The sequence below is a fragment of the Alligator sinensis genome, unplaced genomic scaffold, assembly GCF_000455745.1.
Source record: "Alligator sinensis unplaced genomic scaffold, ASM45574v1 scaffold585_1, whole genome shotgun sequence".
NCBI classification, from domain to species: domain Eukaryota; kingdom Metazoa; phylum Chordata; order Crocodylia; family Alligatoridae; genus Alligator; species Alligator sinensis.
This window is the reverse complement of record NW_005842530.1, coordinates 791,499-815,248: the sequence shown is the minus strand read 5'-3', so window position 1 is coordinate 815,248 and position 23,750 is coordinate 791,499. Positions and strand designations below refer to the sequence as shown.

The 23,750-nt window shown below is 40.6% G+C and overlaps 1 protein-coding gene across 2 annotated transcripts in view; it reads right to left on the bottom strand.

The window, feature by feature from the left end:
• Nucleotides 1-23,750, bottom strand: part of DGKI (diacylglycerol kinase iota) — a 251,167-nt gene that overhangs the window by 25,741 nt on the left and 201,676 nt on the right. For both annotated transcript variants that reach the window (XM_025213468.1, XM_025213469.1), the window contains exon 28: nucleotides 15,283-15,308. In XM_025213468.1, the coding sequence (XP_025069253.1) occupies nucleotides 15,283-15,308 (26 nt within the window). The remainder of the gene's footprint in view (nucleotides 1-15,282; nucleotides 15,309-23,750) is intronic.

Genomic DNA, 23,750 nt, shown 5'->3' with positions numbered 1-23,750 from the left:
TGTCCTGTCAACTGGTTTTGCATCCTATTGCACTATATGTCAGGGGGATCTACAAAAAAATTCCATGACCCTTCTGGACTTGCTGTCATGGAAAAGGCCTACTACCTACAAGTTCCTCAATGCCCTCCTCTGGCTTCACTCAGGATAGAGCAGGTCCTATGAGTTTCTTTGTCTCCTTCCCCAGGTGGTGTGAGGGATTAATCGAGATAATATGCTCTGCTGAGGACAAGGATGATGGTTTCCTCCCTTGAGTTTGGCATTCACTGTGCATTCTTCAGTGACACCAGTATCAAAGGAAAAAGGACTCAGCCCATGAGAGTCAGTTTGCAGGAATTTGGAACAGAAAGCAAATAGTGTAAGGTCCATCCTCATGTCCTAATATGCCAGCCCAAACCTAGGCTTCATTCTTGCAGGCCACAGGCTGCCAGAGGCCTCTCTTTTCCCTGTAGTCCCGGGAAACCCCAGGTCTATGTGCCGATAGACCCTAGTGTGCCAACAGACATTATTCTCAGCAAATCTCCACCCTTAAATATCTGGTCATACTGAATTGAGATCTGAGTAGAGAATTAAACAACTAATCCAAGCCTCTTGGTACTGGTAGAACTGGCAAAAAGGGAAAGAAAAAAAAAAAGAAGAAAAGTCCTGATTTGTATGCCAAATACTCTGAAAAGAGCGATCGATGGTTTCACACAGCTCCAGCTGAGAGGCTATATACTTCAGGGTGACGTCACAACCATTCACATGGCAACAAATTGAGATGTCTCGGAATGCTTTCTCTCAACAAATCAAAGACAGCACAGCAGGACAGGCTCCTGACTGCAGGTATTTATTTTGATTAATTAACCACTTAAGGAAGAAAGCACTTGGATACTGTTTTGAAAGTATGTCCACAGTCAGCTGAATCATCTGCTTCCTAGGGATCAGAGTTCAGGTTTTGAGATTTTTTTTTCTTTTGTCTCAGCTCAGCAAGTCTGAGGTTGGTGCAGAGAACACTACCTGTAGTGCAAGGAGTGCCTCTCATTGGGCTCTCCTGCAGTTGGCTCAGGAATCGAACTGTTCTGTATTTCCAAAGTGTCTATTACCGCAGTATCTAACAGTATGCCTGTGCAGTGTCATGTAGTGATACCTGAGTTTGCTGCCTGAATGAGCTAGCTTGAATATCAAGAGCAGCACAGCTCTCAAACAAGGCTAATATATCCTGCTGCTCCCAGTGAAGTGCAATGGCTATAATGCTTCTGATACTGGAGCAGCTCACCATTCAGCATTGTATTTTGCAATGTAGAATGACCAACGACCCAGACAGATTGGTTGAATTTGGGGCCCTCTGAGTGAAAAATAAGGGCGATTACCCTAAATTGTGTTCTTTCTATATCTTCCTCATCCGCCCAGATACAAAGCAGAAAATTGTATGCATTGCTAGAATAAGAAAAAATTTATCATAACAAATCAGTAGTTATTGAAAGTTGCTAACACCTGGGTTTATCTTTTTGTAATGCTTTCAGCTAATGGTGGCAATGCAAAAAAATTTTTAAAAAAAGCTTCAGTGTTTCGACAAATAAATGCTTGAATTGGCTTTTAGATTATTTAGAGTCTCACTGTGAACCCCTGACTTTGTTGACGAGCAGTTACTTAGATGAGTATTGACAGGCAGACCCAAAGCACACCAGGGTCACACGTACAGTAACAGATCACTGTTGGAGAGGAGAGGAGAGAGGCATCTGAGTTTATTTGACTGCTTATGTGAATAACTCTCCACTGATATGAGTAAAGCTGGAGGGGCGGGGGGGGAGCAGTCTCAGCCTTGATTTTCTGTGCTCTCAATCTTTTTTAAATAAAAAATACATTGGTATTTAATTATTCTTCAAGTAGTTTCCCCCTGCCAAAATAATGCCATGCTGATAAAGTGCCTGGATTAGCCAGCCAAAATTTTGTCTGTTTTTTGCTTGATCAGTGACACTTTCCTCCACTTCATCACTCCTGAAAGTGACATTAATTGTTTGTGTCATGGCTTTTTTAAAAAATATATCCTTCTAGAAGGCTGAATATGTCAGACAGATGGTACTTTGTCGATCTGCAACTGTTCTTTGTTCCTCAGACCATTTACATTGACTGTCCTTTCCTCTTAATATCCATTCCTTTGCCAAGCTGGTTGGCATTGTCTCACACAGGAAAGGAAAGCATCTTTGCACTATTAGCCAGTCAAAGTTTCCATGCCTTAATCATCCCTATTCTTTTATCTCAGTCCAAACCATCCTTTGTAGGAATGTTCCCGGGCAGATTCTTATTTAGACCATAGCACTGTTCAGCTACTATGATCACATAAATGGGGGTCAGATGAGCCTAACAGTAATCTATACTGACTTAAAGGTGTCTTTACATGGCCAGAGAAGAGTGAAGGGACTTTAGTGTAAATAAGATTTGAATTCTTGTTTTCTAGCAAGTGTCGGGTGATGTACCTCTCTGCTCTGTAGAGTAACTTTTTACTTTCTTTTGAAAAAGGTTTTCTGATACAGATATATAACTGCATTGAAATACCACTACTTTTCATAGTTTATAAGTCCTGTTTCTAATTAGGTAGACATTCCATTCAAACCTGCATTGGGTCTCTGCCTCAGATTCCTTGAGAACATGATGATTGAGAATCTAAAGGGAAACTGTGAATGCTGATGTGAACTTTCCGCTAGTTTGCGCAACGCAAATAGGAAGTAATATTAAGAAAGTTCTTAGTCGTACAGCAAACATTTTTCAAAAGTGGTTCCATAAATTGTGGAAGTAGAATGTACACGGGTGTTTCAGAAAGTAATGGCAATGTGGGAAAAAAAGGAAAACATTTTGTGTGCAATGAATGGGAATCTACACAGCAGTGCGGAACAGTGATGGTATTGTCAAATGGACCCATCATTTAACACTATGTGGAGAAGTGATGTGGCTGAATAAATGATTGTTGCACACACAGTGGTTTTATTTCAAAATTGCCATTACTTTCTGAAATACCCTTGTACACAGGTGTCCCTTTGCTTGTGCCATTAGATTAGTTAGAAATGCTGCTTTACAGACCTGGTATAATTCCCTTTGCTGAACTCTCACTGGGAAGCTGTATCTGGGTCCTGCTACATAGGGCCTGTGTGCCTGTAAAGCTTCTTCTGATCTGAGTAGGGTGCATCCCTCTCTGTGTCCTTGACAACTAGCTCATTTAGCCTCAGGTTAGAATCCTTCAGAGAGTCCAGGATCCACCCTCTCACACACGGCTTTTCCTCCAGATCATGGAATCTTTCTCCTCTGTAGCCAGTTTCCTACTAGGGCTGAGCAAAGCTTCAGTCACTGATTCGATTCGGCAGAGATTCAGCCTGATTTGGTGGCTGAATCTCCAAATCCGAATTGAATCAGAGGACCCTTTAATTTCTCTGGATCGAATCGGAGAGATTTGGAAAGATTTGGTAATTCAGACATAGACACAGCTTTAAATGTTTTTTCTACATACCTCTAGGTAGCAGGCGGCTCGTGAATGTTGCAATGCTGGGGCGCATGTAGTGTCCCATAGGAGCAAGGGGGGGTTCCCCAGCGCACTCGGTAGCAGACCTGGAAATGAACCAGAAGCACTTCCAGTCCACTTCCAGGTCCACCAGGGAGCACACGGGGGGCCCCCCGCACCTCCCCAGTCAGCAACTGGTGCCTCCTGGGTCTGGGGGGACACCCAGGATCCCCCTGCAGCCAGTTGCCAAGCTGTGGGGTGCAGGAGCCCCCCCCGGTTTGCTCCCCAGCAGACCTGTAAGTGGATGGGAAGTACTTCTGGTCCACTTCTGGGTTCGCCACCGAGCATGTGGAGGGCCCCCTGCACTCCTGTGGGATGCTCCATCCACCCAGCATCACAGCGTTCATGAGCTTTGCCTGGTACCTTGAGGTATGTAGAAAAAACATTTAAAGCTGTATCTATGTCTGAATCGCTGATTTTTCTGAATCAGCATCGAATCTTCAGATTCGGATTCAGACGAATCGAATCAGGGACAGTGATCCAAATCAACAAATCAAATCACTGTCCCTGATTCGGGCCCAGTCTGAATCCGACTCAACTAGGGCCTGCTTTGCACACCCCTATGTCCTACTTCCTTAGTCAGGCAGGTAGTTAAAGAGAGCCAATTGCTGCAAAAGGGTGTTCTATTTTCTTTTCTGTTGCAGTTACACGTGGAGTCTCTGTGGCCTCTTTTACCTTTTGGTAAAAAGGTGATGGCCTACTGTTATATAAAATCCAGACATCCTTGTCGGGTGACCCTCTCATAAGCTTAATCAGGTAATTGATGTCCCCACCAGATACTCTGCCACTGCCCCCTTGGAGTTTAGACTGAAAAATTGGTTTGACCTGGGAGATAACCATCTCTTGGTTCAAAGTGCTCGATTTGAATGGATGATCATCTAAGTTTAAACTTTTGAAAAAGTTTAATGATGATCATATTTTAGTAGCCCTCTTCTAGGACCAAGGGTTCCTCCTGTCACTTTTCTGTGAGTGTTAGCTCAATACAGAGGCAACAGAGAGCTGAGCTGAAAATGCAAACAAGCCTTTTCAAAATGGTGCTTGTATTTGGACGCAGCTGTATTCAGAGTCTCCCCAGTATCACATATATATTAAGGTCTGCATAGACAGATTCCCCAAATCCCTTACATTCTGTTTTATAGGACTTACCTATGAAAAGGGCTACTTTTGTGCATGCACATCTTTATTCATGGGCAACTGATGGCTGTGAAAGCTTGGACAGTGCCTGTTGCATAAAAATGCAAGACAGTTGCTGGGGTAAGACTGGGTTGTGGTTACAAGTCTGCCACAAAATAAAACTCCACTAATGGCTGCAACCCATTAGGCATAGAGAAAGTGGAGCTTGTGGTACCCAATACCAGACCCATGCCATAAGATGATAACAGTCCTTAACCTTCTATCACACCCGAGCCTAAAAAATAAAAGTAATGGTTAAAATTATTAGCAGAGACCTGATACACTCGTTACACATATATATCAAGACTCAGAGAGCAAGCCAGAAAGCCAAGTGGCCTAAGGAGAAGACTACATATACATCTGAACTGAGCTAAGTGTCACTAAAGGAAATGAACTAAAATATCCACTTCAAATCAAAGCCTGTAAGAGACCAGGAGCCATGAAAACATGACTGTAAATATATCCCGGTTAACACTTTCCCCCTTTTATTAAGGCATATTTCACAAAGCAAATATCCAATATCTGTCTAAAGTTTTACAAATGTCTAAATGTTTATTACGCTAAATCAGTCTACCTAACTGCATCTAACCTACCTCATACCTGTTGTCCCCAGTGGCATTTGATCCTCAGTACCTCACATTTGCATTAATTAATTAAGGCACGTTTCTCAAAATAGGTAGTCAATCTCTAAATGTTCATCATTGGCGATGCGTAGGGAGTGCATATGCGGACCGCGAGGGGCAAGGAGGTGAGTCCCATGTGGCCTGCTATGCCCCGGGCCGTGGGGGCTCGGCAATGCAGGCTGTTTTGCCCTGGGCCATGGGGGCTTGGAGAAACTGGAAGTGCCATGGTGGGCACTTCTGGTTTCACTCCAGTTTCACTTTTACCTTAGAAGCCAGCATGCAGGTTAATAGTGTGTGCCGAATTGTAAGGTGCCGGTTAAGGCAGCTTTTACTGTATGTTAATTCCATCCTTGCCTGCTTTGTTCAGACTTTGATTAACCAACTATCAAGAAGGAATGCTTTGAAGCTATAAAAGTTTTTATACTTTTAAAACAGTATAAAAAGCAAGACAAAACTGCCAGCAAAGTGTGCAGTCCAGGAAAGATCAAAAAGCCATCCTTGTGCTCAGCCCAGAACGAAGGACCCATGTTCTGTGAAAGCTGTAAAGATAAGAACCGCTTTCTGCCTGCTTGGGTAAAAATCTCTTGCAGCTAAAATAATACAAGGACAGTAATAGCTTGTTTATTGAATATTAAGAAAAACGTTTTTTATTTTCCTATCGTTTAGTTTTACAGCTTGTTGGTAGTTATTAAAGCAAGCTTTTCTGCTATTAATTAACTGAATGTTGTGTCAATTCTTAAAGCATTAGGTTAGACCGTGATAAACAAATTAACTGTAGTTACTACACATTCAGTACTAAACTAAATGTGCAGTAACTACTGCACATTAATGAATGTGAAAACATACCCACAGGATAGGAGTATCGATATAGCTGTGATGTTTAAAGAATTATTCTGATGGTTTGGGAGAGGCAAGGGCTTTTTTGTGATACCTTTTATTGGAGCAACTGTATAGTTGGAGGAGACGTTGGACAAGCTTTTAGTCACAAAATACCCTTCTTTAGGTCATTTAATTGCTCCTTCTTTTAGCCTGACAGAAAGGTGATTAGCATACTCATCAACTTTAATGACAAGGTTTTTGATTTTCTGTAGATCAAATGCCTGATTAATGGCAACCATTAACATAGGGCATGAATTTCTGAGTATTGTGGTTTATGTTTCCATGTTCTGTCTTTCAGAAGTATGGGCCACTGTTGGAAGGCACTTAATTACATTTAACAGCTCTTGAGGAAGCTAAAATGTTCTGAGTTTAAATTTACTTCCATACATGAGTGTGAAAAAGATGTACGTGGACATGATTCATTTGGTGTGGCTTCTACTGAAAAATCCTACTTAGAGTTCTGAAAAAATCAACTTATATCTTCCTTTTGCTCTTTTTATTGTAATCTGTGGTTCCCATAATTAGCAGTTATTACTGATAAAAATAAAGACAGTTGCTTTTTAAGTTCTGTCACAATTCAAAATCTGCATTTGTTTTCATTTTTTCTATAATTTATCAAAGATTTTTTTGTAAAATACCCCAATTATAAAAAAGACAATTCTACATATTGCTGAATAGTATTGTGTCAGATTGTAATGTGTCACTTTTTTATATTCACCTTTGATCTTATCTGGATCCCTTTTGGCTACTGAATGTACGGTACTGTTACATTTTAAATGACTGTACTTTCAGAGAAAACCATATATTTCCAAATGATAGCCCTGTGCAGATTGCACATTTGCAAGTTTCACATTCTGACTAGTGGAAAGAAGAATCATTATTATTTGCTGTAATATAAAAGTAATGGGAAGTTAAGAATGAGGACTACTTTTCTTTTTTATTTTTATTGTCACAATGTTCCTTAACGACTAGGTAGACTTTAACTCTGTAAAAAAAAGAAAACCACCATCACATCCCTACTACCATTCAGTTCAGCTTTTAACTTTGTAAAATACAAAACAGTAATTACTTTAAATATCCAGTTTTATGAATTTCACTGTCTACAACAGCCATAATGAGCTCAAGGTTGGAAATTTTTGGAAAGTTAATGATCAGCCAGGTTTAATAACTACCAAGAAATTCAAGTATGTCAGCCTTTGCTATAGTCCTGTCACATCTTACAAGCTAAGCAAGGTAGGGGCAAGTAGCTGTTTGACTGTGAAACTTGCAAGAGCACTTATGGTGGGATCTGCAGGAACCAGAGTAGGTTCTAAATTATACCTGAATTGCATTTTAACATCTAAGTACTGTTGTGGATCTGGCCCTTGGTGCTACAGCAGAGTGATAGAAGCCACTCCGCTGTTGGAGGCTACTGTTTTTTAGGCTGTATACAGACAATCAGATGATCTGGAATACTCACCTAGGTTTGTTTTCCTGGTAGAAAAATTTACCTGGAGATGCCTGAACACACATTTGAATGCTGAAACCCTGAAGAGCAGACAGCTTGCAGTGCTGAGACTGCACAGCCACTGTGCACACCTCCCAGCATGCTCTGAAGGCTCCCACAGTCTACCTGGCAAGAGATGGCAGCAGCGCACAAGGCAACCCTGATTGGCTTACCCAGATGACTCAGGGTCAGCCTGTATCTCCCTGCTGCACAATGTGGGGATTGTGAAGGGGCATGTTTTGCACCCTGCTTAGCTGGAGGAGTAGAGTCTAGTGAGTGATAAAGTGTCTTCCTGGGAGTAGAAGTGGGGGCAGGAGTAAAGCACCTTAGGATTCTGGAGAACTATACTATGGCTTCTCTCAGAAGGATAAGTTTTGCAGACATTTCAAGCTCCCAGGAGAAACTCTCCCAGGAGTGATTTAACCCTGGTAGTTCCCAGGTTATTTTTCTCCTGAAACAGCCATTTTTGCTCTGGGAGAAAAATACTGGACATCTGTACACTCATGATTTCTCCTGGGAAATCAGTGACTCTTCTAGGAGAAACTGAATGTCTTTACATAGCCTTAGACTGAAAGGCTGAAAGAAAGTCATAACCAGAGGTGTAACTGGGTGTTTGAGTGTCCAGAGCAGCAGTGGTGTATGTGGCAATGTCAGTGACTGTACTGCTGGCGGTGAGGCAGAAGCCAGGTCATCAGTGCAGCTGATATTATTCTGCTGTGACTTGTGCCCCAGTCACCCCCCTTCATTTACACTAGTTGTTCTAACCAATTGTAGTCACTGAAGATCATATCCAAATAGGCCTTGTAGCTGCTTAAATAGAATGTAGGTGGAACTTAAGGGTCTAAACACAAAAAGGGGTCCAAAGTGACTTCATTCCAGCAGCTCTAAAACCATATGGACAATTAAAGTAATTGGCCACCTACATGTTGACCAGAAAAAAATCCCTAGGCAACTAAATTTGGACTACCGTGCATGTTCAGAAGTGAGTCAGCTTGGCCACAGATGTATCCAGTTAGTGTCGGACACACCTGGTGGTGGTGGTAGTGCTCCAAAGAGGATTGGAATCCAGATCTCCCACAGGTTAAGAGAGTGCCCAAACCACCAGGCTATAGGTTAGGTTGGTGAGGGGCACTCTCCACTTTTTCTGTTGAAATGGCCCATTGGAGAATTGATGGGGCTGGAAGGAGAGCAAACAAGGGGACATGAGACTCAGTAGCACTATGTGATGGCTACTCCACTACAAAATGGGTCTCTTGTCAGAACTATTTTTAAATTTTATATTAGGTAGATGTCTGTTAAAAAGAAAAAATAACCTTGGCTATAGGGAGTTTTTGAAAAATGTTTTAGCAACCAAATTATAGTGCTACAATTATATTTGATATATTTGTCAGCTGTCTTTCTGATCAGTGAATGTTAACATGGTTCTATGAGCATCTTAACTAACAATCCCTTTAGACTAGAGGAAGGAAGTGGAAATCCCTATTCTGGATTTTTCCTCCTTGGAGACTATACATCTCTTACTTGAGCAGGCTTGTCTCTCTCCTGACATCTAGTCAGCCTTAAAATATAACAAAGTAAAAGAAGTTATTTTTATAAAGTGTTATGGCCAATCACCAGTGTAACATTCTGGTGTTACCAACTTGATTGCAGAGCAGCATATGAGACTGAGAGAAAATGACCTCGTTTTGCAGTTGGGTAATGTGATCGTTGTAGCTACAATATAATATTAATACTAAAATGGCCATTCTAGGATTTGAAATAGAACCAGTTATTTGGCTGGAAACATCGAAAGCTAATTTGGTAGTAATAATAATAAAATCCAAACACACATGTCACAATGTAGCAGAGGAGATGTCTTAGGCAGTATGTGTGTGGGTGAGCATTTCCAGTTAGGCAAGCTGTGGGGGTTTTTGAAGTTGCTAGAATTCAATCAAATTTACAGCTGAGCATTCTCATTCCTTCCTATGAGAATGCACTCAAGACTGTTGTACTCTTGGCTGCCCAGAAGGTCATGTTTCAACAGGAAAAGTGGGGGGCAGCCCAGCCCAGTCAAGCCCATAGCCTGGCTGTATGGGCACTCTGCCAGGATGGGGAAGATTTGAATCCCCTTGGATTAAGGGCCTAGAAGCCAGGTCTTCTATTTCTTGAACAAGTGTTCTAATCAGTTGATGATTGTGCTATAAGTGGGCATTTCCAATGTTTCTAAGTGAGAATGACTATAGATGTTGTGCTTTGCATTGAATTCAATGGATTTGGTGTGCTCTGGGTATCCTAGTTAGGTAGGCCCTGGATCTCTGCATTGCAAGATGATGAAGGTGCTAAATGTACAACCCTATGTCAGGCCCCCTAGTAATAGCCAAGTTTCAGATACACTCATGAGCCTAGTATTTTCTACTGGTTACCTCTAGGCACCCTTTTCACAGCATCTTGGCACCGGATCAGCCTTTGGAAGCAGCCAGTTTTCCACTGACTATTAACCTGTCAATTTGGTCCACCCTTATAGGCCAAGGCACCCATCATTTCTATGTATTTTAAGCTTAAATGGAGGCGCTTATGAAAATTATATGAATCTGGCCTCACAGCCCTAATGCAGCAAGGCACTTAAGTGTGTTCCTAACCTTAAGTTCTAGAGTAGTGCTATTGAAGTCAATGACACTATTCATGTGTTTTAATATAAGTACCCTGATTCAGGGCTTGCAGACTATTAAATAAATGCAGTAAACTTCTATTTCCATTGCCTGTGCTTCACCTGTTCTATGGTTGAAGGGTAACATTTATTCTCTGTCCTCTTTCATTCAGCCTAATATTCACTCAGCATTTTAAGATTCTAATAGACTTAGTATTAGATATAAATTCAGAGTAGAAACGTCGCATGAAATTCCATGCACAAAAAGGCAGTGTCATTTGGGAGTTCCCCAGTTCCTTCTTTGTGACATATACAAGGTCCTTTGCTGTCCTGTTATTTTTGAGTAGCTGGCACTGACCAGGCTCTAAGGACCACAAGAATTTTGTTTTCACTGGCTTTTAAAATTACAGTCTCTTTGTCATTTTTTAAACCAGAAGACAAAGTCACTGTTAAAACTTGCACGTCTTAAAATTCTATAATGGTGATACAGCCCCTTGCAAGATCTTAAGAAAGTTTTCTTCTTGTGAACCGCTGTTCCCTTTCTGGGGCAATTTAAAGGGGCCTTTGTTATAGCTGATGAAGGTGCCTTTAACACGTGTCCACAACAAGAAGCATTATGTACTCTAACAATTGTTCATTGCATATACAGTCCTAGACAGATGGAGCTTTATCCCCATCTCACCCGTTCTGAAGACAGCATGATGCATTGTCATGGCAGGGATTAATAAAAGTACTGCTCTCATTAAATGCTAGATAGTGGGAGCACTTCTATTAATATTGTAGACACAAAAACTGCTGCTGCAACGAATGCTAGAAGTGTTTTGTGTGGGTAATGAGGATCAAGGAGGAGGAGGAGGATACTCAGATATTATAGGCTTGAGTATGGTAATACAATAGAATAAAATAGAATAGAATAGAAAGTATGACCAAGCGAAAGGAATAGTAAAGGTGAGGTGGTCTGGCAATAGAAAGAAAAATGACAGACAAGGTCTGAGATAGAAAAGGGAAATAATGAAGAGAGGAAGGAGGAGTATGAATTAGAAAGTGGAGGGAAAAGAAATCAGACACAAGATGGGAAGTAAAAAGAAAGATGCATCCCACAACAGACAGCTTCTTTCAGGTACCACCAATCAATAGTGTTATTTGAAAGTTACTCCAGGGACACTAGAAAGTGGCCATGTGTTAGGGAAGGGCATATTCACCTAAAATGGAGGAATTGACACATGGCCCTTACTTTTTCATGTGGACCCACATTCTATGTCATTGGTGGGACACAATTCCACACAGGCCACTGACAGATGTTCATTTAAAGGCACAGTGGGTTCTGATCCCAAATCCCACCAATCATGCCTCCTCCCATGCCACACATACATGGCAAGATGCACAATAATTGTGCCCAACCTACCAGTGCAGGAGTGCTCAGAATCATGATCCCAGGCTCCCCTTGCACCAGCAATTTGAAAGCCAGGTGCCTAAAAATTAGCTGATTGTTGGCTGGCTCTGTGACCACACTGAGACTCAAAAGAGACCCAGTGTGGTCCCCAGAGCCAGCCAAAGATCAGCTCCTTGTCAGCTAGATCAGGACAACACTGGGCCTCCAACCAGCCAGGGTGTGGTCCCCACTGGCCAACACTCAGTTGGCTCCAGGACCACACAGGGGTTTGAACAGTCACTGCCAGCTGACAATCAGATGACCATTGGCTGGATCAGATTGGAGCCCCAGTGCTGTCCAGGATCTAGCTGACAATCAGCTGACTGTCAACTAACAGGGACTGCTCCAAGGCATGTTGGAGGCCCTGGTGTAGTCCTAATCCTGCCACATGTTCAAATTAAAGCATGATGGAAACCAGTCACAAAAATACTACACTCTTTTGTGTAATGTTTTTGTAGATGATTTCCCTTTTAGTAGCACCATAAACTGCCTGAACATGTGTTTGGGTTACTATTTAAGACACAATTAACAGACTAATCATGTCATAAGTGTAACATCTGCTAGAGGCCATAGACACATTTCTGAAATTGGTCCTGCTCCAGCATGTACATCAAAACAGTACTGGCTTATTATATAATGAAACATTAAAGCATAGCTGAGACACATTTTAACCCACTGAGTGGACACATGGCTATAGCTGGTGCTAATTATTATTAAGAAAAAAGAACATAAGAACTAAGGACTGGAAGGAAGAGTCTCACAGACAAATCTTGGAATCCCACACTAGTGAAAATATACCACTAGGTATCTTAGTTAACACCATAAATGCTATCAAGTGCAGAGTTAAGGACTAAACTTTTTTCTTTGGTCCTTCCATAGTCAGTATATTTGGATAAGGCATCTCAGAGCAGTGAGTAATTTCAGATATTGCTGTACAGTAATACATATGTACAGAGAATGGACTGGCAGCACTGGTTCTAAATGTTATAACTTTTATGATGTTCCATCACTTCTGTCATGCTACTTGAAATCTTCCAGTATTGGATCCATTTTTCATGGACTATGGAATAGATATGGGGTCTCTCTAGAATATGGAACCTCTCCTCTGGAAATGCATCAAAACAATTCTGTTGTCCTTCATAGAGGACCGTAATAGTTATATATACTTCATCACTTTGAGATGACAAATACAAATAGATATTCCATTACCATTAAAAAGAACCTTGTAATATTCATGGTATGATGGGCAACTGCTAACTGGTTAGGAGTGTCAGGGCCTATACTCCATATCAAATACAATTTTTTATTTTTGGAGTGTTTAAGGGTTATTAATCAATATGAAGAGTTGGTCCCCGATGGCAGGCACAAATGGAACATGAGAAGATTTTTTTGAGAAAATAACAGAATAAAAACAATGAAGGAGATAGGAATGAGATATGGCATCAGGAAATATTGGAGATTAAAGTTCAAAAGATCCATAAAGAGATAGACTATTCACTGATGGACTACTAGAATAAATGTAAGGAAAACCTATAAAAAGGTGCAATCAATCACTGATGAGCATATTCACTGACAAGTAGCTTGAGATCTGGTCCCAGAACACCATATTAAAATGTAATGTTTTTTACGGGTAGGAAATAGGAAAGAATGATGTTAGATTTTCAAAAGGCTCCAGTGATGCTTATCAACCACCTGGGACTGGGGGGAAAAGAAAAGGATGTACTTTCTCCAGTTGGAAATATCTAGTCAAATCAATGACTATTTAATTTTTTTACACTAAACTTTAAGTTTGAAAGTACTTTATTGGTCAATCTACGGACAAAAATGCTCAGCTTGGACCAAGGACAATACCACTGGAGAATGTTCTATTTGGACTGACATCTTTCTGGCAATACATTTCCATCTCATCTTCCAATCCCTCTTGTTATCTCACAGTTTAGTTAATGTCTCTTATTTCTAATCTGTATAATTCCATACCATAAACATCTTGGACCTTCCTACAGTTTTTTCTATGCACTGCAGCATTGACCTGTAACATTTCTTAATATCCCAGCCCTAGACCTTTCTTGAGTAGTGATTTAAACTTGGACTGCCCTCTGGCAAACGTGTAGTTGTCTTGAAAATCACACATACTGGAAGACAGCTTCATCTGTGACTTAAAATAACCTTCTGAACTCCAAAAGTAATCAAGCAGCATTTACAGAAAATATATAGCCAGCATATTAAAAAGAACCAGAAAATTTTTCGTTTGTTTGAATATGGTATTTAACACGTGGAATTATATGATGATTTGGGGACAGACAGACGTAACGTAGCGGAGATAATGTCAACTCCACTAGGACACCATAAAAATATGTATAAAGAATGATTGCTGGTGGCTCTTTAAACAGAGGAATCTTTCTCCATGTTGGTTTAATAGAACCATAAACGCAGACACAGAGGACCCAATTTTATTTATACCATGGACCCTTTAAAAGATTTTTCACTGGTAATTTATTTCCACTCCAAGGCCCTTTTATACTGTCATTGATATTCAAAGGAGCATGGATGTACTGAAGAATTAGTCCTTGGTCAGTTAAACATTGTAGTTCTTAAAACAGCATAAGCTCAAACCCAGTAGTTTTTGCTGACTAAAATTTTATCTCCAGAAACTACCAATAAACTTCAATCCTGATGCATAACACGTCTTTCTGCTCTGTTCTGAATCTCTACACTGGTTTTTCTCCATACATCTCACTCTTGATATTCATCATACCTTGATTTCCAATCCTAAATTCACACTCTCTATATACCTTGGTTCTAATCTCCCTTTTTTTCCACTCCTTGGGCATTTTTATACATGTGCTGGGATACGGTACCAGGTACTTTAATTAGTGAGCCACACTAATTAAAAGCACTCATGCCACATGCATCAGTGTCCCCACACATCCCTGTGCTGAAAAAATGGTGGCAGGGTGCTTTGAACTAAAGCTCATCAAACGCTCATCTCCTGCTATTCAAACTCTGTAGTTTTAATATAAGGAAGCCACCCACTGTACTACATTACACTGGCATTTTAAGAGTACAAATGTACAAAACAGATTTCAGGCTAACCTGAGTTCAAGCTTTGGAAGCAAACAGCAAATGTACTAAAATTCACTTCACCTTCTCATCCAAACTTCCTGCATCCTAATGGTCACAACAGCTTAGCATCTCCTCACCCAACTAACAGAAACTCTTTGGAGCTTGTGCATTTCTTCCCAGTGGTTATAAAGTTCATTAATCATGTTGCAAACACTCTTCCTCCTTCAAGTTTAGTTGAGTATGAATCATTTTAAAGAACTATCCAAACACAGATAGAGCTTTGGCTACACTGAACTGAACTCAACAGGCATGTGCTTGAAGTCAAAGAAGAACAATATATGACTAATATCAAAGTGATATCTTTGCAAGGTTGTTTTTCTCTGCCATGGGGATTTTCAAGCACAGCTTCCTAGCTTATCCTCTGTTTCATTTTTAATCCTTCATTGATATCAATAAAACAGAGCTTACCTTGATCTTCTGAAGACACTGGTGACCTGGAATAAAACAACAAAGTTAAATAATTTTCTGTGTGTGATGAAAAGGCAGGGTTCAATGTCACCATAGGGAGGAACACAGTATGAAGAAGCAGAGACTCGGCTCTCTCAGCAGGGATGACTGTAAGGCAGTTGACGTGAAGGGAGCTCATAGCTAGTCCAGGAGCAGGTCCTCTCAGTCACAACAGCTTTTATGGAAAAGCTTCAAAGTGCTGACTACAAGCCAGCTTTTAACCTCTCCAGACCCTACCAAGAGTTTCTGTAGGAACTGGAGCAGTGGTACTTGCTGTGGAGAAAGCATGCATTCACTACATTCTCAGTTGTCCTTTCTGGGAATATTTGGTCATTTCAGAGAAAGTGTTTATCCTCTTCCCCCAGAAAATATTGTAGAAAATTCTCAAGGAACCTTTCCTGTGGGGAGAGTTCCCAACTAGAGTTGTTGAGGAACCCGATAAAAGAGAAATGGCTTTGAAGACTTTGCATGCATTATAGCCCCATACAGAATGGAAAATCACTAGCCATAAATCATAGACACTGTTTGAATTTCCACTTAATTATTGTATAATGCAGTTAAATAGCATCAATGTAAAGTTCTGGGGAATTATAGGAAAGACAGCACCGGCCAATTAGATGTTTGGTAACAGTAAGAATGAGGGGTTACAAAGAGGGATCAACCAGTCAGGCCTTCAGCTGGTGTACTACAGGATACCCCACCTGAGTCCCAGCCATACCCGCTAATGACTGCACCCTGTATGACCAGGACCAAACCTCATAAAAAATACACATTCATTAATTCACATTGCTACAGTTCTTCTTATCCTTCTGTCATACTAACATGAGCTAGCTTGCCTAGAATTACCTGCTAGGGTTGGTCATTTAGCCTACACTGAGTCATGTACTAGTGTGATTCACGCTATTGCCTGAGCATTTTTCATGAGATGATTTTAAAGTAAATGCACAGTCTTCCTACCATGGCAACAGCAGAGTTAGCTGCTACCACAGCAAGGCTCATGTTTTCCTTCCAACATAATTTAATTTTACATGGGTGTACAAATATGTCATATCAGGAAAGATTAAATAAATGGTAGCATGGACAGCATCACCACTGGAATCATATCAGTAGGGCAGGGAAACAGAAAAGATGAGAGGAGCAAAGGGAGAGAGCTTGGGAGTGCATTTGGGAGAGTTATGAAAGGAGAAAGGGGTTAAAATTCTCCCTGTAAGGAAATAAAGTTGCTGAGGGAGGAGTCATGATCTCATTCCAAAACAGAGGTCTGAGGATGAAGGCTTAGGGACTATAGAGCATTAGAAGCAGATATGCAAATACTTTTGATGCAAACAGGAAACAGGGAGAGGAAAGAAGGAAAACTCCCTAATGAGGCATGTAAATGTTTTTTACTTAAAAGGGAAATAGAGATTTACAAGGAAAAAAGGAAGGAGTTTGAGAAAATGAACCTCGTGAAAAGAAAAAAAACGTGACTGCCTAATTAAGATTCTGACCATGCCACTAGCCAACAGGTCTGTACTATCAGAATTAATTAGCCTGCCACTACTGTTAACCCTTTTGATTGATTCTAACCATTTTAGGCATGACCCTTGTTGTGCTGCCAAAATAGGCCAGGTATGTCCTACTATTCCAATGTTATCCTGGATCATGGCACAGTGCTAGGATAATTCAGAGGGTTAGCATCTGAAGGGTTCCATCTTACAGCACTACCTAGTAATATTCCTTTTCACAAAGTGTTGCCTTCCACCCCCAATCTCCTGTGAAAACACGCAGAACAGAGCAAAACTCAGCAAATAGGATTTTATACAAGGCTAAGTGGTGTGAGATGACAGAAATCATGAGGTGCGATTCCACTGTCCCTTCCAAAGGATCTAGCCAAACAAAATATTTAAACATAGGACCTTCCCAGAATTCTCAGCTCTCACATTTTAATACCATCCCCAATCACTAAAGAAGTGTTTTTGCCCACTCCAGGAAATGTATTCCTTTGTCTCTTATTCAGGCAATTTTGTCACCTTCCACATCCTTATACAGATCAGTTATACAAATAGCATACGCTGTCCTAGCATTCAACTTCGTTACACCTGGAAAAACCAATGCTGTTCTCTTTGAAAACATCTACAAGGTAAAAATAAACAAGAGAGAGAGGATGCATTTGTACATATGCACTTTGGATTTATTGTTTTTTCTAAAGTAACAGTTATGTGTGACTTTATAAAGTGCTTTGAGATCTGTGGATGAAAATAAAATCAATATATCTAAGGTACAGGTATTATAATTACTACCTGTAGTAGTAGTAGCAGTATATATTTTCATTATATTAGATGTCGAGATCTTGCGGTATGTGTGCATGGGAGAAAGTAAATGGGGGACTTTTGGCAGTCTTCACAGAGGGTTTTCAAAACAACTCAGTAGTGACCTAACTGTGTTGCCACTGAAAGCAATGGAAAACTTTCTAGGGACTTTAATGAAAGCAGAGTTAGGCCAATACTGAGTACTTTTGAAAGACCCAAACCAAATTGTTGAAATCTCTGCCAGAAATTGATTTGACCAAACTGTGCTCATTGCAGGGCTGGGGCATCAGGGTTTGGAAAGATGGCCACGAGCTTGAAGGCTGCTCTAAATTATTATGCCCTGCAGCCACAAAAGGCTATTCTGGAAACAGGGAATCAATTGGATGCAGCCATTTTGAACCTCTTACATTGACAAGTTTTAATATAAGAAATATTATAGCAGTGCTTTGTCACCAAAGAATTTTTAAATTTAGGGAGAATTCTCAACTACCTAGATCCCCTGAGTAAATACAGTATCTACTCAAATATAAGATGAAGGATTTTTCCCCAATCAGCATGGGGGGGAAAGCTCCTTGTCTTACATTTGTATACAAGGACACCTTATTAAATGCACTCTCTATCATTAAAGTACTGCCAAAAGCAGCATGTACTCAGTAATGAAAACCAGCTATGAAGTTAACTAAATGCAGCCATCACTGAGCATGACTATAAAACACATGGCCCCATATTAGGCAAAAATACTGATGGGAAACCTTTTTTTTTTTTGGCCCTTAAAAAAATGGGCAGATGTTTTCTCCACAGGGAACTGGCCCTAGGCCTGGAAGTACTGCAATACCAGCCACTGACACCCTCCCTGTGGTGCCCAAAATGCTGCTATATCTGATCTTAGCCAAAAGGCTAAGATGTTTATAGAAACCTTTCCCCCACCCCCTGGCTTAGTGTGGCTCTTAAAAAATGGGTAGGTGTTCCCTCCACAGGGAAATGGCACCAGGCTTAGAGGTACTGCAATACCAGGCTGGCAGTAAGAGGGCAAGAACCAGCCCTGACACCCTCCCCGCAAGCCCCGACTGTTAGTGTCCAAAATACTTGGTCCTAGTCAAAAGGCTGAGATGCTGATGGCAACCTACCTAAAGGATAGGTTAGTATAGTCCATCTGAATAAGATACCTGGTAGTGCCCATTGTGCTCAGCCCCCATCAGCACCAACACTTTTTAAAGTCATATCATAGTGAGTCACTACATTCAATACCTTTTTAATTCCCCTTCACTCCCATAGCTGAGCTGTGTCTTTTTTCCCAGTTCCAATTATCCCTGTTTTTTCACCAGCCTTAAATGTCTGGCAAGCATCACCAAATGGGGCCCTAAACAGTTCACCCAGAATCCTTCTGTCACCCCCTCTCTACCTATCACATATGATTAGTGCGGCCCCGCCATCCATGAGGTGGAGCTGGATCAGGTTGCCCTGTGCCTCATCTGCATATAAATCTTTGGAGAATCCCAGGACTTTTGACAAAAAAACACAGCCCCAGTCTAGAATGGGTGGCTAATTAGCACATGGCTCCTTTGTGGGGGGGTATCTGGAGCACACACACATACTGAGCAGTGCTGAGCTGTACGGTCACTATGGCTTGAAATGCTGTTGACTCTACTGGAACCCAGTCCAACGAACTATATAGTAAATCATTAGCCTTTTGTCTTTGGAACAATATGCATAGTTTGTACCATATATAAGTAGGTACAAAAGTGCTGCTTAAAAGTGTGTTTATGGAGTACCTGTGCTGCAATCTGAAGCAGTTTAAAAAAAAAATTATAGTGCATCAATTATGGATAAAATAAGTCTATCCGTACCCATAGTAATTTGCCTAAATACAAATTACTACAGGCATGTCTATTGCAAAGTCAACGTTTCCAAATTTGTCCTTCACTTCCATGTGTTCAGGGAGGGTAAGGTCATACAGCAAGAGGTGGGGGAGGGAAGAGGCTGCAGGAGGAATAAGTGCGGGGGGCTAGGGTGCAGAGGACAACAGGGCCACCTGACCCACCCAGACTTATTTTGCCTGCTGTAGCAGTGGCAAGGGGACAAATTCAAGGCAAACCTCCAATAATTAGATTCTATACCTGGAAAATTATAACAAATGTATAAAATTTCCCTATGCATAATCCATTTACTGAGAGGTCATCTTATATTCAAGTAAATAAGGTAGTCACTTCTCACCACCCAACTCATGCTAACTGCTGCAGGTAGTATTCTTTGTTGGGTTAACTTTCATAAAGAATCAAGCTACAATTCACAGAGCCTGAGTACCTTAAAAAGAAAGAAAATGGAGGAATAGAACTGAGCAACAACATTTTGACAGTAGTATATTTTGCCAGAATATGGGCTTCTGAAATCAGGTGAAACAAGGTCAATTTCACCAGAATTTCATTCTGAGAGTACAAAAAGCAGAAAAAATGTTTAAGACAATGTTAACATCTCCCATTCTGATAAACCCAGAATAAAATGTTACTCGTTTAGATTTTTTTTTAAACATTGTAAAATAGGTGAAATAAAAAGGTCAAAATAAAAACATTTTGATTTTGGAAAAACAAAATATTCTGAATGACCCAAAGCAAATATTTTTTCCAGAATTTTTGGTAATGGATAATTTCAAAATGTTCAGCTTCTGAAATGATTGCTAATGAAATCAAACTGCAAAATCTTAAGATGCTCTGGAAAAGAGATCTTTCCTTCACACAGCTATTCACAGGAAGGCCCTGGTGGAAGGCAGTAAATTGCCTTATAGCCAGTAACTGAACAAAGGGACGGGGGTCTGTACAGATTGTATTCATCCTTAGGAGCAAGGGTGGCTCTACAGCACAAGACAGAAAACACAGCTGTTCAGGACAGCAAAACATAAGTGCAGCAAAATATTTAATGATTATTTACTGTTTGACAGAGTTGCTGGCAGGCAGGTGAGGAGACACATTTTCTGTGATGCCTAGGAAAACAAAAAACAGACTGACTGTGTGTGCCTTGAAAGACAACACAGATTTGTGTCTTCCTCCGAAGAGAAGTTAAGTTCCCTGTACAGCATTTTCCTTTTCCACTATTCCTAGAATCAGCCTGAACCCCTTCTGAAACCTGCGTGTTGGGTTTTTTAGTCCTGCATATCTTTCTTGCCCACAAACATGTTCAGTCTTGCCTTCACTCTATTGCTGCTGATCCCATTCCAGCAAGCTGAGCCCTACTATAACACAAGTGCATTTTGCATACATGTTTAATTCTGCATTCCCTAGTAGGATCAGTCTCACAGCAGCGTACTGTACGATAATAAAGAGACCCAAATAATAATTAAAAGTCCTGTGAGTCACCATAACACTTGCCTACAAGAAATTAAACAGTATATGCCATGGCAAGAGTTATGTATGCCTGCTTAAAGTACAGTATCACACTTCAGAGTTAGGCTATGATCCAATGTTCACTGGAGTCTTCCCAGCTGACTCCTGTGGTATTTGGATCAGGCCCTAATAGAAAACTAATCTCCATCAGAACCAGGGCACCTTCAACATCCTACAGACCTTCTACAATCAACTGAACACTTACAGCTATTTCCAAATGTGTTTTTCAATCTGCAGGCTCCAGGTTTATTCAGGGGAGAGGAGGGGAGAGTTATTTGTAAGGAGGGAATGCGTGGGGGTGTTGCCATTTAGAGTTTAGTCTGCTGAGGCTTGAGAATCAAGAGAAATCCAACCAGGCTCCTGAAGGCAAATTCTAACAAAATTCTAGCAAATGGGTACATTATTCATGAAGACAAAGCCCCTAGAGAAACAAACACCAAGCTGATGTAAAGCAGCTATTTTAATCAATAAACCTGTAACTGAAACCGTCTGCACCAGGACTATTTAAAACAAGCCGTTTACAATTTAAGGGTAGAATAACAATCTGTGTGCAGCGATTCTACTAGGATTTTTTTTTAATCATTTTCTCCTTTTTCCCTGCTGAAGCAATGTAATGCTGTAACTTTCCTCATTCAGTCTAACAATTCTACCAGCAACTGGAGAGAAAGAAAAAACATTAGATTAAAACTGTTCCCTTACATTTTATTTTTCTAAATCTTCAGAAGAGCATATGGCTTTCCTTCTTTTAATTAATTCACTTATACCCCTGCTGAAATCAAACAGAAATTTTAACATATTCCAAATTTTAAAAATGTAAGCTCCCTTCATCCATAACCAGCACAGAATCACTTCTGAGCTGATGGAGGCCGGGACTGAAGTCTATGCGAGTCCCCTGCAGTGAGCACTCCAGTAGTACACCAAATGGCACCTCCTGCTGGAAAAAAGTTGGACGAGGAAAACTGCATGTTCCCTATGTCATGCAGCACCCTCTCCTGGGAGAAGCTGGATGTGAACTAGGCATAATGCTCAGAGTGTCTGTCATCATTTCTCTGTAGCACCTGATGAGAAATAGAAATTGTAAACTTCCCTACAAACAGCACTCTTGAACTTCATCCACTCTCTACAACACCCTCTGCTGGGAGAACGTGAAAGTCTTTTGGAGCTCTTTCTTCCTCCCAGAAACCCTCAGCCCTGCTTTCTTGCTTTCTTTCCTTTAATATATTTACTGGTGCCTACAATAAAAACAACAGTGCCTAACACATAGCAAATAATGAAAAACGCTTACCACCAAAGCTCCACAAATCAAACAAAATCCCATTCAAATTATTCATCACATGGCAGACACGCATTCAGGGATTTCCTCTCCACCTGTACAAAAAATTCAGCTCCATTTTCCTTTTTATTAAAGGTAGGGTTCTGAACTTTTCTGGCATTTGTCTTCCTCCTTTTTGTCTCAATTTGCATCTGCACCTACAGCCATTGTAACAAACTGTATAGAGACAAAGCAACATGCAAGAGTCCAACCTAGTTAAAATGTCTCATGAAAATAAGGGCAGCCTCCAGAATATTTCTTCCTGTATTTCTTGTGCACCTCGTATTGTTTCCTGTCTTTTCTGCTGCTCTCTCATTTTTTTTTCAAAAACAACCTCTTTCAGTTTGTTTTATTTTTTGTGCCCACTATAAAATGTACTGAATGCTTAGCAGGGTGGGAGAGAAGCAGGCAGAACAAATTGCCTATACTTGAAGCTTGACTGCCACCTAGACACATTTTGAAGGAACTGTAATCAAACGCTAGAAAAAAATGTCACAGAGCTAGGGGGAAGATGATAAGTCAAGAGTCATTTAACATGGTTTTAAAAGAAAATGCTAAAAAAGATACCATATTTCAAAAGAAATACCTTGAAAATTCTTTCTAAAGCCCCCATATGTTCCACCATGACCAGGAGGAGAAGGATATCTCTGATTCCTTTATGACCCCTTTCATTCCTTTGCAATACTTAAGAGCTTTCAAAATGACTAGAATGATCAATACAGATCAAATGTGAAGAGGATGCTTCACATCCTCCTTCCTCTTACCCTCCTCCCTATCCCAATCAAGACCAGTGTACCTAAAGGTGTGAAAAGAGAGAAGTAGTTAGTAGTGTCTTAATCTGCCTGTTTTAATCTGAAGACAGGCAGAAAATGGAAGGGTAGCACCTTAGAGACTAATCCATTCAGAAAAGTTTAAGATGTCATGGACAACAGACTACTTCATCAGATGCTACAATGAAGTAATATATTCAAAGCATCTGATGAAACAGGCTGTTACCTGTGAAAGTTTATGCCTCTCTAAAACCAGGATTAGAGTCCTGCTGGCTATAATCTGGTGGAGTATTCATTCTCTTTCTCTCTCTCTCTCTCTCTCTCTCTCACACACACACACACACACACTCTTGTATTATTTGGTGAAAAAATATCTTGCCAAAAAGTTGAGCCAGCATTAGTGTAGGGCTGATTTTTGCCCTGGTTCAGAGGTACAATGAACACCCCAAAGTGTAGACAAGTCTCTCAACTTTACATAAACTATCTGAACCTCTTGGGACTAGAAAATGAGACTGAAAAACTCATATAACACCTTTCCTTCAAAAAATAGATGCCTTCCTTGATTTTCTACCTTCCACTCAGTTTGAAAATACTACAAAAACAGCCTCTGTCCTGGCACGTTGACACTTTCATTTCCTGTCTCAGCTAAAATTAGAAAGCACAGAACTCTAAAGCATGAAAA